This window comes from Ochotona curzoniae, unplaced genomic scaffold (genome assembly GCF_017591425.1).
Source record: "Ochotona curzoniae isolate NIBS_2020 unplaced genomic scaffold, NIBS_Ocur_1.0 contig_3190, whole genome shotgun sequence".
In the NCBI taxonomy this organism is placed as follows: domain Eukaryota; kingdom Metazoa; phylum Chordata; class Mammalia; order Lagomorpha; family Ochotonidae; genus Ochotona; species Ochotona curzoniae.
This window is the reverse complement of record NW_024465751.1, coordinates 13,834,817-13,849,986: the sequence shown is the minus strand read 5'-3', so window position 1 is coordinate 13,849,986 and position 15,170 is coordinate 13,834,817. Positions and strand designations below refer to the sequence as shown.

The following is a 15,170-nucleotide window of genomic DNA, read 5'->3' as shown; positions in this document are numbered from 1 at the left end:
CATACATTCTGGTTATTTCCCATTATTAGGTTTAATTACAACAACCATTCAGTTTTTCTTTGGGATGGGATAGAGTATAGAATTGTGAAAAAAAAAATAAGGAGACCTCTTATAACTCTTATTTTTGATGAAATTTTAAGTTATAGCTAACCCATTGTCATGCTCAAAATGGTTCACAACTTAAAGGTCCAATTTCTCGAAAAGAAGTAAGTCTACTAAATAATGAGAAATGAGTTTTCTCCCTTCCATTTCACAATGCTCTACTGGATTTACAATTCTTAAACTGGGTAGACCATTTACAACATGGCTCAGCAAACCAGCTCCAATGCAACCCGTTAGGAACCTGTTGTACAATAAAGCCACCAAGGAGCTTCTCATTTTGAGGACATCTTGAGGGTAAAGAAAGGCAGCTCCCTAGAAGGAATTTACTTACCTAAATTAGCATAGTAGTAAGGAAAATCTCCCAGGTAAGATGAATACTGTGGTAGTACGAACAATCCTCCAGGATGTTTGTTCCAAATTAAACTATTTCGTGATATGTGCTTGAATATTCTGTCCTGAATAATCTAGAAAAGGAAAGTGTGACACACCTTGAGGATGAGATCCTGATAAGACCAGTCTCACTTAATTCAAGGTATTGAGAGATGATGTGTTCAAGGTATTGAGGTGCCCCTTGCACCCTCACTGATAAAACTGTCTGTGAGAGCAGAAGGAAGTAAGTAAAGGAAAAGAGGAAAAAGAGTAAGGACAGCCTCTTAGACTTCCCAGCTAACTGCAGTACAACCACCTGTTCTATCTTGTCTTTCTTTACCAAGAGAATGCTCATCACAAAACAGAGTATGTACAACTGCTGCTGTCCCAGCAGCAGTTCCTGATGCAGAGCTGGGAGCCGTGTCCTCAGGGCACACAGCTGTCAGTGTGGACCAAGCACGCGCGGAGCTGGAAGTATAAGGAAGGTATGACACAGTTGAAAGCTGTGCGCTTTGCTTTGCTTCTTTAATTCAAGAGGTGTATTCCTTTGTGTGTCCTAATTTCATTTTCCTTTCAAAGTCAATCGCAGGATTATGACTACTGATTAGCTGAAGTTCTGCTACATTTCACCTTAAAAAGTAGTGAGTGAACAATTATTCAAAACATCCTCCATAACAGGACAAGAATCATGGCATACAAAGACTGATAATAGTCAAGCTAGTTAATTAAGTTCTTTGGACTTCAGGACCTCAGAGATCATTAAATTCTACACTTAGTGCCAAGCATTCTCCCGTCCTAAACCATTCGTCAATTGATCATGATCAGTCTACTTTATGATTTTCTCTCTGTGACTTTCTAACACTTGTAATTACACTACCCACTCATTAAGATATAATTTGCCAATTATCTTGATACAGAATTTCATAGCCTCAGTAATATTTTTGTACTAAAAGAGGAGGAAAAATCCTGAAATGAGTCTTAAGAGCTTTAATACCTAAATCATCATTTTCCTAAATCATCAATACTTTAATGCAGTGTGATTTTAAATACAGACTATTTTAACTGGAGTTATATTTGGTAAGGAAATTAACACCTTCATTTCATCTCCTGCGGTGACTAGACAAGAAAGTGAGCTATATTTTATTTGCAAACCTTATCATATTTATTTGCGTAATATGAGAGAAGGAAGGAAACAGGAAAGATGGAAGAATTCAAATCTCTTAATTCAATGATATCTGCACTTTATCTTTTATCCTAATTTGTATGGCTGCATAGAAGCTTCTAATTTAGGAGCGATTTTAGGAACCTAGCGAAAATACTGATGTTCATTCTTTGTAGTACAAGAGGTATATGTAAATGTTACTGTCTAGGCATTATGTCATGGCTGAGAAGGATGCTGACACAACAAGCATTTTTCCTTTGCATTCTATTTATTCCATTAAAAAGTTATTTGTACTGTCCAAATCTACCATTGATATATTTCTCCTCATGGTTGCTCACTTAGATCCTCCTTTTTAAAATTTCCTTAGAAATTTATGTACCTCCGGGCATGTGGGTCATTGAAATAAGTTTGGTTATCAAGACACAGAATAGGCAGACAGAAGAAAACACTGGAAATGCAACAAGCAATCAAATGACAGGAAACTTGAGGCTGCCCCAAAGTGGGTCGTCACGTCACTCACTTTGGTTGTCTGGGCTCCCCTCTGTCATGGGCTTTTTGGTTCAGGATCAAAACGCTGCTATGTTTACCAAGTAAGGATATGACAATAGGAAATGATACTCTTCTGGAACAGCCAGCAGCATTTCACCCTTCAGAGGAATCCAGACAGGAGCAGTAGCACAGAGAGGAATCTGACCTCACTCAAGCCAAGTCCCACCCGCTGGGTTCCCTATGCTCACTGATACAACATCCTGCACTCACTGCAACGCGCTCTCAGAGGGGCAAACCTATGATTTGTACTAGGACTTGATAACTGCCTTTCTAATAAAAAAAAAAACAAAAAACAAAAAAACCCACTCATTCATGTGTTCCTTTTACTAGGCATGGCTTTAAAATTTTTTGCACACGTATGGTATCATACATGCTATTGAGTACAGGCATTTCCTGCATATTCACAAAGCCATGGAAATATTTATGGATATAATTTTTCCACATTTAGGATTGATGGATTCGTTGGGACTCATATTTGCTGCCAAATGTCTTTCTAAAAAGTGTGTATCAGTTGCTTTCTCAAGTGTATAGATAGCTCTTGTTTCACCAGATACAAAGATCCTCTATGAAGTTCAGTCTCCCTCTTGCTACACTAGTCACCTTCCAGGATCTTTTGCTGTCACTCGGAGTATATTCCCTATTGTAATGGAAAAAGACTTCAACATTCAGAAGGTAGGCCCTGAACTGCAAAGAAAATCAACACACACACACACACACACACACACACACACACACCCACAATACATAAATATTTGTATCTTAACATCCCAAATAACACGCTCAGTAAGAACAGTATTATTTTTAATGTGAATATAAGATAAAAAAAACCTGGCTGCTTATTTTTTTTTCTTATGTGCCACCTGCTTTACAATGCAACATAATAATACTGGTGATGGGTTATAGCCATGCTATATGGCCCTAACTCAATCACATACAGAATGATATCATTTGCCCACCCCCCTACAAAAGCAAATCAATCACCTATTTCTATTACTTCATTGACTTTCATGATCTCAATGATATTAATATCATTATGTAGCAGCGCCAACAAAATGATTTAAATATACATGGTTAGACAAGAAAAGAGGAACATGCACAACACTTTATGAAACTTCACTACAAATGTGCTTTTCGAGTCACCCTAAGCTATTGTCCTACATTATTGCAATTCATGACTTCATCTGCTCTCTCTGACATTGACTGAGCTTCTGTAGTTCAATCCTTTCTGACAAACTGTTGTGCAATATTCTGACAAATAATGGCATTCATGAAGGAACATGCTTACACAGCATTCTATCATTGCCCCATTGTCTCTTCTCAATTTGTACAAAAACAAAACTGAACCCCAAAGGCAGTGAGCAAATCCCTTATTCAAAGGTGCAGCACTAGGAACTTTTTTGAGATTATTTTATTTTTATTGGAAAAATAGAGTTACAGAGAGAAGGAGAAACAGAGAGGACCTCCATCTACTGGTTCACTTTCCAACTGGTCAAAATGACCAAGCTGAGCTGATCCAGACAGCATCTTTTTCCAGCTCTCCCACAAGGATGCAGGAACCCAAAGACTTGAGCCATCTTTCACTGCTTTTCCAAGCCAGGCAATGAGCTGGATTAGAAGTGGAGCAGCTAGGGCCAGGAGCGGTAGCCTAAAGTTCTTGCCTTGCATGCCCAGGATCCCATATGGGCGCCAGTTCACATCCCAGCTGTTCCACTTCCTATCCAGCTCCCTGCTTGCGGCCTGGGAAAGCAGTCAAGGATGGTCCAAAGCCTTGGGACCCTGCACCCATGTGGGAGACCCAGATGAAGCTCCTGGATCCTGGCTTCAGAATGGTTTAGCTCTGGCCGTTGTGGCCACTTGGGGAGTGAATTAGAGGTGGAAGATTTTTCTTTTTGTCTCTCCTCTCTGTGCATCTGACTTTCCAATAAAAATAAATAAATTGCACGCATGCATGAGAGACAGAGCGAGAGAAAGAGAGAGAGGAGCAGCGGGGACTCTAACTGGTGCCCTAGTTCCGGCATACCTGCCATCACAGAGGGAGGCTTGGTTTACTATGCCATGGTGCCAGCCTCCAGCATTAGGCAGTTCTAACCAGACCAGAAACAATATTCAGAACCCTTCCATATTTTACCCAATGAAATGTAGTACTTTTAACACTGGTACTGAAGAGAAGGATGAGGCATCCTGTTTTCAATTCTAAGCACCACTTACAGCTCTAGGGCTAGCACTGAGCAAACACTTAAATCTCCTAAGATCTAAGGCAAATGGTCATTTTTTATATGTGCTATTTAAGATTGCTTTTACGGACACATCGGTTTTGTTTATTTCTATATGTGGAGAATATTTTGTATGATTTTCTGTTTATGTTGAATTTTGGGGTAATCTGAGTTCTGAATTAAGATGGAAACTGAATGGTATCTCACCTGCAATTCTGTTGAGAGGTCAAATCATTACAATACAATCTTGGAACTACATAAAGAGATTCGACAGCTGCTATAAATTTGAATGAAGTAAATCATTGTCAGTGTTTTAAAAAACAACTGTGTTGTTAAGGAACTACATGACTTAAGTCTAAGGCGAAGATGGGCTTTTCCAGGTTCAGAAATGACAAAAGCTTGAGTTAAGATCCTGTTCTACAACAAGGAAAGCTTAGGACCAGACAGGAAATAGTCAGCATGGATTCACATATACCTTACTAGGCAGGACACAAAGATTAGTTACTCCTCACTAAGGTATTGAAGATTCTCTGAGCACCCCTCGTGAAACTGTTCTGCACCTCAACTGTTGACATATGCCTTGTTAGAGTTATAAGCCAATTTAGGCTATCCTAAAAACTGCCAAGTTCAGCAAAATTATGCTTCAACACCATAAACTGCTAAATATTAAAATGAAAATAGACACAAGACAGGTGAATAGTACCCTATAGCCATTTTAAGGTGTATAGCAGTCGGTTTTGTATATAAACTAAAATTGAAATGTCAATGAAGTAGTCACAGGATGTGGTTAAGAACTTGCATTTTTAAACATATTCGTTATCTCAATATCACATCAATTAACTCCATAATGTTGTAAATTGTTGTTGATGTGTGTTGGGGCTTTTAATAGATTGGGATGATATTCTGCCAGCTCTACCTTCAGACCAGAGATGGTTTCTCCAAGAAACTGTTGAATTATCTGGACAATAAGATGCTGGACTCTATGTTTGGTATATGCTTGCAATGAAAGAATCTTGACTGAATTTGAACTGTAATACTGCAGCAAGGTGGAGGAATCCACCATGGGGGGAGGGTTATGAAAGGGGTAGGGGGAATCCCAGAGCCTATGAAACAGTGTCACATAACGCAATGTAATTAATAATAATTAAAAAAAATCTGTTCTGATGAATATAACACATTCACTGTTATTGTAGGATAATTGAGTATTGCTAACTTAATAGGCGAGAGACTAGGTCTATGCAATAAAGTATACTCCTAAGAAATGTAATTAATGAGATACCATCTTTTATCTGGCAAATTAGCAAGATTGTATATATGTGTGTTTTAATTATAATCCTCAAGGCTGACAAGAGTGCAACAAGACAGGGTCTCCTCCAGACTGTTTGCCAGACTATGTGCTGATTCCTGAAGAATTATTTGGCAAAACACACTATGACCCCAGTAACGGATGCCTGTCCTTTACGGGGTACGCTGGTGCACCTGAGCTGAGCTAATGCTTGGGACAGAATGTCATTTCAGTGGCTGCTCTCAGGCCTAACAAGTCCATTCTTCCAGTCCAGCTCCCTGCATGTTTGTCTGCAAAGTAGTAGCTGATGGTCCATGTTCTTTGGTTCCCGCTCCCCATGGACGAGAGCCAGGGGAGATGTTGGCTGCTGGCATCAGCCTCGCCTATGCTTGGTTGTTGCAGGAATAAACCAGCAAATGGAAGGCATATTTCTCTTTCTCTGTTTCAAATAAATAATTTTAAAAAGAAAGAAATGCCTATAGTATTTATTTAGTAATTTCATGTCAGGGACTCCATCCTAAACAGACAGGAATGCAGTCTAAAACATATGTGGCTGGTCATATGTGGATAAGTACATTTTGCACACAATCAGAAATCAGTAATGGTTAGAAACAAAATAAATAGTAAGCAGCCACAGACAGGTAATAGGGGTTCACCACAGGATGGCATCTGAGGGTGAAAACAACTGAAATATAAGGTTTGCGTGTATTAGAGGGAGGCAATTTACTGGGCAGAGTTAGAAGGCCAGATGCAGGTGCAGACTCAGGGATTCACAGAAGTGGTGAGAATACCAGAGACAAATCAGAACCGTTTAGACAACAAGGTAATCACTTATATGCAAAAAAGCAGATCTGTCAATACATGTCTTATCCAAAAGTAAACTGGATTATAAGCTACATGTAAAAAGTTGATCATGGAAATACTAGAAAATTGTAAGATAACCTGTGTATGCACATACGTAATTATGAGCTCAAAAGTTCTTTATAAACAGCAGCAAGTAGGGCAGTGAAAGATGAAAACACTGCCTCATCAGAAGACAAAACTGCATAAATTGGGAGGAAATTTTGTATGAAAGAGTCAAGCTTTAATTTTTTAATATAATAAGCTCTTAAAAATTAATGAGAATAAAATGAACAATAATATCATGACTATTTCTAGTTCTTTCTTTGTGAGCTGCCTGAGCAAGAAACCTATGAAAAATGAAAATAAGAAAATGGCTTTCATTTTTAAAGACATAATGACCAACATTTGTGAAAGTGGAAAAACAAAACATAACAAAACAAACAGCCTCAAGTTAATAGGCAGTTAGACTGCTGGGAGCAGCCCTCTCCCCTTCTCTTTCACCCTAGATACACAAAGAAAGAAACAAATGGCAGCAATTGTCTCTCTCTTTTCCCCCATTCTTCGACCTTTTCCACCCTAATTAGTGGTTCACATGACTATACATCCATCTTAACTATATAAACCTCATCAAAAGATAAAATAAATGTATTTAAAGTCAAGTCCAATCAAAACAAAGTGGGTCCTTTCATGTAAGCTTGAGGAAGCATGAATAAGTTGACTTCAATCACAAGAAAACTGATAACTCCTATGAGAAATCTCACCTTATTTGCTGAACCAGGAATTTAAAATAAAGAAATTTATGCTAAGGAAATAATCTCAAAAACGGTACAACACTTTGGCTTTGAGATTTTTTGCCTGATGTCTATTATGATGAAAACCAGAAGCAACTGTAATACACCCAAATTGAAGGTTAATTTAAAACCTCAATGAAGTGATACATGGGGCAGATGTTGTGGCACAGCAAGGCAGGCTGCCACCTGAGACCCTGACTTTCAATACGGGCGCCAATTACAATATAAGTACACAAAAGCTTTTATTGGTTCCCTCCCCCAAAGTTTACAATAGCTGAGGCTGCACCCAGCCTAAGCTGGCAGCTGGGAACTTAGTCTAGATCTCTTGCATGAATGAGTTACTGCCTCATGGGGTCCAGGCTGGCAGGAAGCTGGAGTTTAGAGAAAGAATCAGGCATTGAGTCCAGCTACTCTGTTAAGGGATGTAGCCACCTTCATCACCAGGCTAACCACCTGCCCTACAGAAAGATCTTTTCGATTAAAAATTACAATAAATTTTCAGTTTATACTTAAAGTAAAGGAATAACTGTTTACATGTATGCATGTCATGTCAATCATTGTTTTAAATATTTTCCACTGTTTTTAAATATTTAAATATTTCTACTGTTTTGCTAAAATTCACACAAGAAGCACCCTCTACTCCAAAAACAAATAAATCAGCTCTTTAAGACAGGATCCTAGGGAGGGCCCTGGTTGAGGACCAGACTGCTGTTAGCACCAGAAGTGAAAAGTGGTTTTCACTGAGAAGTTCTTTGGAGGAAAAATCGAAGGCTACTTGCAACCAGGAAGCCCCTGGAAGCCAGTGTCCTTTCATGGGGCTGAGCCTGCGTCCTAAAGAGCTCTTCCAACTGGTTCCAGGATGAAGAAAATGCACATGGTGCCTGAACGGTCACTGATGGGGATTCCTCTGCACTGGGCAGCTGCACATGGAGAGAGGCCCCATGTGACCGAGGCACAGCCAGCTCTGGCCTGGATGGACGGAATGAAAACCAAGACAGACCGGCCCGGGATGCTGGTTTCCAGGGTATGACTCAGACTTCTCCGCCTTAAGTGCTCCCAATCACATTAAGTTTTGAAGCAATAATCACATTCTCAAAGAAAATCCTTTACAAAGGCACTCAGCTCATTTTGTGGACACCCCAGCATTGCCTCAACACTCAGCCTCGCCAGAGGATCCCTGCCTGCCACCCCAAAACTGGTAAATTCAGGAGTAAGCACTTTGGCAATCTTTCTTAGCATTTCGCATTACTTGGCTATAGATTCAGGCCAGTGCTGTCTGCTCTGTTGCCAAAGGTTTTAATCATCTCAGGGCTTCCATGCTTTTCTACCTTCTGTGTTAAAAAAAGCAACTTGAGGGTGGGCACCCAGCTGCTTTTCAGATTTTCTGCCTTCATAAAGCTTAACCCTTTCTGCACCAGATGGGTGGGACCCTGATTGATCTGAATTAAACATTGACACTGGTCAACTCAGTTGTATGTTATGAGATTAATTCTGCTATTCCCCAGTGCAACTGGACTCTGGGACTCCAGAAACTATTCATATTTTTAGCATAGAACAGTATTATCCCTTACTTAGGCACTCTCTTCTTTTCTAAATGAGCTCCAGAAACATGTCCTCAAAGGATGCCATTGAGTGTGAGTGACGGAAGACAGTCATTACCCACGTGCTTCTGCAATGATGTAAGGCAGAGAACCTTCATGGTCAAGGAAATTAATTTCTTCCTGTAGCAGCTGTCCTCCTGAGGTTCAGAAATGAGGGTTTGCTGGGGCAATAGCTAGGCAGGTACGAAAGGGTTAACCGACATATTCAAGCCTGGTCTTGTTACATCCTACCAGTTACCAGTTACCAACAGCAAAGCAAAAGGCTGAGAGACATGAATAAAGGACCATTATTCAAGTTCAAGAGCCAAGCCGTCTCACTTACCTCTAGTGTAGTTAATACAATCTTCTCAACTGAAGAAAAATAAGCCTCCCACAAGAATTGTGTCTGCTGTCGAAGTGCTAGAATTTTATCCTGATGGATAGACCTGATTGTAGAAGGAACCTGCAACACAAGGTGAGCACATAGTCATTGTAACTGTAAAATAAAAGATGCATATGATTGAACCAACGCTACTGCATGAGGCTTTTATTCTCCATGCCATTCAGCTTCTAGCATACAAACCTAACAAAAATCAACAACTTCTAAATGGAAGTGTCCTTAAAAAGGTCAGGTATGAGCTCGGTACATAGCCTAGTGGCTAAAGTTCTCGCCTTGCATGTGCCAGGATTCCAGATGGGCACTGGTTCACATCCCAGCTGCTCTATTTCATTTCCAGCTCCCTGCTTATGGCCTGGGACAGCAGTCAAGGATGGTCCAAAGTCTTGGGACCTTGCACCTGTGTGGGAGACCCAGATGAAGCTCCTGGCTTCGGTTTGGCTCAGCAGTGGTCATTGAGGCCACTTGGGGAATGAATCAGTGAACGGAAGGTCTTTCTGTCTGTCTCCCTCCCTCTGTAAGCCTGCCTTTCCAATTAAAATAAATAAATGTTTAAAAAAAAAGTGTCAGGTACAAGGGACACTGAGAGGAAGGCAGACGTGAGACTCTAAATGCATGAAAATTGTGTGTCAGCCTAGTTTACCTCGAAGACTGAGCTGCACGAAGCCTGGGACTCAGGCTGTTCCTACAGTCACAATGGGTTCTTCACCTCTCACAGTTTCAAAAACCCTTGACCCTGAACGTGGCTTTGCAGAAAGGTAGTCACAGCCTTGAGGAAAGCCCAAGAGATTCCATCCCTCAATGACTTCCAGGCTCGGTCACGCTAGGGATTACAAACTAACTATGAAAGGGCTTCTCAGAGAATATATGAGAGTGTCTCTTTCCAACCTGAAGCCAAAATTATGATTTTCATGAGCAAACACCTTCCCCCTCTCCCTCTGCGTTTAGATCTCTCCAGAATCGAACTGAACTTTTCAAATGACAGGTCTGCGTGAGCATCACTGTTATCCACTAGACTAAACAATTTTACAGGAAGGGACCAGACCATGTCCTGCTCCTTTTGCTCTATATTTTAAGCTAAGCAGAGTAGTTGCTATTCAAGAAATGAGTTGATTGCACAGTACCATTTGAAGCTACTGCAGGGGCATCATTATTTTTTTGTGGCAGTATAACTTAATGGTTAGGTAAAGGGGCAGAGGTGTCACAAGATAAAAGTGAGATTCTTGGCTCTACCACTTACTATCTGGGTTTCCTCGGACACATTAGATAATCTCTCAAAAGCTATATCTCCTCATTTATAACATGATAATACTGCATTAATATCATAAAGTTGTAATGAAGATTATATGAGTGCTTAACAGTATCTAAGCACGGAAAACTGAGAGAAGACGGCTTACTGCCAGTTTTCATTACTGACATTAGTGTTAGAGTTGGAGAGCTTGATTCTGTTCAAAGCCAGAGCAAGTACTCCATGCTTAATGTTAACTTGCCTGGATCTGTAGCTTTGAAATGTGCTTTGTGGGTTTCTGGTAAATGTTCTGGGTTTGCTCCCCATGGTCACCTATAGTTCAAGGTCTATTTCATTTGTGGAGTGTCTATTCTTACGGGAGGCTCCTTGTGATTAGCCACTGGTCTTTTGTGTTCACCTCTTTCTGCATGCCTGCCTCTCTGATGCATGAATAATCAGGCAGGCAGAGGTGCTTGGGCTGAAGGGGGGAGGTGCCGACGGCTGCTTTCATAGGAAAGTCACTGGTGGTATTTGACTAAGGCTTGGACTGAGTTTCCATGAGCAGGAAGTTTATGGCAGCATATTATTTGACTCAGGATTCCCCTTAAGAAGAGCAGTGGGACTGATTCACAGTTACAACAGAAGGAAAGGCTCACTTGCTGTGGCAAGGTCTAAAAGCAGCCATTGGGACTGGGCCCTGCAGGGTCTGTCTGAACTCACAGCAATGAAGAAACACAAGCAGGCAAGTATAAACATGAAACCACAGGTCTAGGTCAAAAGGATATAAAACATACTTAAAGAAGGGGCAGAAATGACGCTGCAGATCCTTAATAAATCAAAGAAAGATTAGGGGAAAAAATGCTGCCCATAAGTTTAATCATCAGACCCTTTCAGGATATCAATTATATTTTCTAAGAGTCATGTAAATATTGGCATCCCAGTTTTGTTGTGGTCATAAAGAATGAATCTTTTAGATGCCTTAAGCTAGCGAAGCTATATGGTGCCAGCCAAGTGAGCTTAGAAAAGGGATAAAAGAATCACAGATTCATCCTCCAACACACTGCCCTAGGATTTGCACTTGCAGCTACATCTTGACTTCGCTATTTCAAGTGCAAGATTTTCTACTGCAATTTGCTCTGGAAGATAATTTCTACAGATCAGAAGGACAAGTTCTAAGTTCTAATGACATTTTTCTATCAATGACTAATCTTTGTGTCTAAACAGACAGGTAAGGCAAAGTGACACTCTCATTCCAGTCTGGCCAGTATGTGTTGGAAACTGACGAACTCAAAAAGTCTTAATAAAAGGTCATGGATGGTAGCAGATCTTCTAACGGAATCTACCAGAAACAGATACAGGAAAGCCACGGTAAGCTCTGTTGCTGATATGACGACAAAAATACATGCAAATAAAAACATCTGAGCTGTTCTAAAACAGGAAATGAAAATTGGTAATATAACAAAAACATTTCCCAGAGCAGACATTTGGGCGCCATGCCAACCCTTTGAAGCCATTGTTAATGACAGAATTGTCACTGTTTAATATGATGCCAGCTGTACAGAGCCAGACTGCATATGGGAGGGGAAAAGATACAAGCAAGTTCGGGTGCAAGGGGGGTTAGAATGAAAACAAAATCTTCAAAGTGAAGCCAAGGGGGCTAAATGGTTATCTCCTTTTAAGAAATGCTAGCACCTGGAACGTTAGGTAATCTCAAGGTCAAGGCTGCAATCTGTTCATAACGAGTTCAAGGGCACCTGGGCACATGAATGGAGAGCTCATCCCTGCATCCCTGATGGTTCTCATGTCCTCTACTTCTTAAAAATCTCCTTGCACGAATGTATATGGCTTAAGGAAGGCAACAGGGAAAAGCACCACATAGACTGCTTTTGTTTGACTTTCCAAGTAATCATTTCGGCATGCAGGATCTCTGGGCGTGAATTCGTCCTCAGCCGTCTTGCACTGGTTTCCTCATGAAATCCTAAGACAGTCTCATCACCATCGATACAGCCCTTTCGCAGGAGTACCAGCCTCTTTACTGAACACCTAAGACGCCGCATTACATTTAAGGGCAGAATGACCCTAAGGGAACAGTCTGCCATTCTTCGGACCACATATTTCTCCTGCTTCTGAGGTCCCAAATCAAAGAGATGAGGACCACAGGGAAAAAATATTCCGTAGTATTAAAAGTAAAAAGTGGCCGTTCAGGATGAATCTAAAACACGATTACCCGAAGGGCTTTGGAATTCCTTGCTAGTTAGTCCAGCTCCCTGAGTCTTTCCTGACTGTAGTTCCTCTCTCCCCAGGCAGCTCTTAGCCATGCAAGCCTTCTCAGGGGCTGATCTTGTTAATATACCTCCTGAAGGTAACACCTGCTCAGCCACCCACACTGGCTGGATTACCGGAGTAATACCACGAACCACACAAGCCCACCCCAGGCAGCTCTCTATTTCTGAAAATCCATGTGGAGGCAAATGCAGCAACAGGAGAAAGGAATATAATGTTGCATGGTTGTATAAAAACTCTTTGGCTTCTAAATTTCTAAAAATTTTGGTGACGGAAGGTGGTGGAGCTTTACCTCCTGTTACCATCTGAACTCATGCTCATCAATTGCCGATTCCCCTTCCCAGACTATACTCCATGCACCTGGGCAGACTTTGCGTTGGAAAGTGAGTGATATCATATTAAATGACTTCATATTCCCCATGACACAGGCAATTTTCTCTCGATAAGATTTCTTTTATACAGCTGACCTTTGGGATTCATCTTCTTTGCAAGTGTGGACAGGGGCAGCCATAATCTGCTGATCTGTTGAAGGCCACAGCCCCTTGCTTACCTGTAATAACAATCTCTCATCGCCTATGATGGCAGCTTGGTTCCAATTAATCACTTCAGAGAATGGCAACTCCCATCCATTACTGAGCATCACAGGGATGCAAGCGGCCTGGGAAAAGAAGGGACCCCCGTAAGTGAGAGGGAAGCAGAGGTGGAATGGTTGCAATCAGATTGAATGAATTCAGTTGCTGGCCTTCCCTGGCACTGCATGGCTGCTGCATTGCTTGGGCCAGAAGGAGAGTACGCATTTAGGAGTTAGCATGTTACATAAAGGCTGCATATCCAGACTAGGTCTTAATATTTGCAAATGTTGCCCTAGAATGCTAAGACCCTAATTCTATTCTAGTACATGGTTTGGTTGACCTTACTTTCATTGAAATGACTTGCCTCTTGGCAGAAGTTTTATTGATGCAAAAAAAGCTTCTACCAACAAAATTCAAACATAAAATCAACCTTGAATACAAACGGTTTTGACAATGTAACTGCCGCGCGTTCACGAGCACGGTAGTTTACTCAATGTCACGAACAGCAGAATGTGCCCAACATTCCGAGGAGGCATTTGGTGGACTTACCAGCTGCAGGTTGTTCACCTGTCCTTCACTATGCAAACCCCTGAAGCCAGGCCTGGCTCCCTTCAGTGTGCACTGGCTACAGGCCAATCCTATCAACTATCAGCACGAGGCTCTAGCAGCCAAGAAACTCCAGGCTCATGACAAAAACTGGCTCCCAACAGCCAATACCAAGCAACATCTGAGAAGGCTACAGGGACGTTAGTGACGGTCTGCTTTGCAGAGCACCGAAGCCTCTGGTCAGGACTTGCAAGGGCAGGAAGTTCTTCTGTGGGAGAAGATGAGAGGTTCCTGTATGTCGGGGACGACAGGGACTGAAATGTTTGAAGTCTTGCAGCAAAGGCACAGCTACAGGCAAGGTGGCAAGCAAAGGAGGAAAGAACCTAGCCAGCAGGGCACGAGGAGTGCAGGAGGAGAGGAAGGCAGGGAGGCAGCATGCCTTCTCTTTGCAGTCACTGGTTACAACTCCCTGGTGGGCACTCTCTTTCTGCAGTCAGGTTGATGCGCAGAGATTCTTATGCAGGTTCCAGGGCTAGTACCACTGAACTGCAAGGCCCTGCAATAGCTGAAACACATATGCACCATCACCTCTGGGAGTGCTGACAAGACACCATTTGCACTGCTTTTCAGACTGGCTTCCAGGGCCTCTTCCAAGTCGCCCAGGCTAGGTCTTGGTGGGCCAGGCTAGCAATCAGGCCTGCCTTCTGTTTGTAAACATGTCCACAAAGAGCCTGCCTTCCCTAGTGGCCAAACCATTCAGTATCCTGAGGTTGCAAAGGCAAGGAGTTAACCCTCACTCCACTCTCCACAGCTTAAACAAGTTTCAGACTCTACTGGGGAAAATGTCAAGACTCTTCAAAGGAATGACAGCTTCTACTCTAAGAGAGATGGGAAGGTCTGTTCCCCCCTCGCCATCTGACTTCAATCCTCAGCTCTCTCCTGGGGATATCTCGGGGGTCTCTTACCTGCAAAGCCTCCAGGAATCTGAAGGACCCAAGCCTGCGACCGCGGGGAACCAGACAGAAAGTGGCATTGTGCAGCATTTCCCGATAATCATACCTGTGGAGAGAGCAGGGGCAGTCAGCAGAGCAAGGCTTGCTGGCAGGTTCAGAACCAGCGGGCACACACCTGTGTGGACTTTCACCTTTCCATGTACCAGGCCATGGAGGAAAGTGTTGTTATGCAAAAGAGAACAAACGTGACCTGATTGTTGCACATGGTCTCGGGGAGTTCTCAGCCGTACTGTACAC

The 15,170-nt window shown here is 42.0% G+C and overlaps 1 protein-coding gene across 1 annotated transcript in view; it reads right to left on the bottom strand.

Moving 5' to 3' along the window:
- The window catches only part of EXT1 (exostosin glycosyltransferase 1), a 264,508-nt gene that overhangs the window by 21,392 nt on the left and 227,946 nt on the right, over positions 1-15,170 (bottom strand). Inside the window, exons 2-5 of the mRNA XM_040979383.1 lie at positions 14,886-14,979; positions 13,353-13,460; positions 9,238-9,357; positions 434-566 (exon numbers count right to left, since the gene is read on the bottom strand). Coding sequence (XP_040835317.1) covers positions 434-566; positions 9,238-9,357; positions 13,353-13,460; positions 14,886-14,979 — 455 coding nt within the window. The remainder of the gene's footprint in view (positions 1-433; positions 567-9,237; positions 9,358-13,352; positions 13,461-14,885; positions 14,980-15,170) is intronic.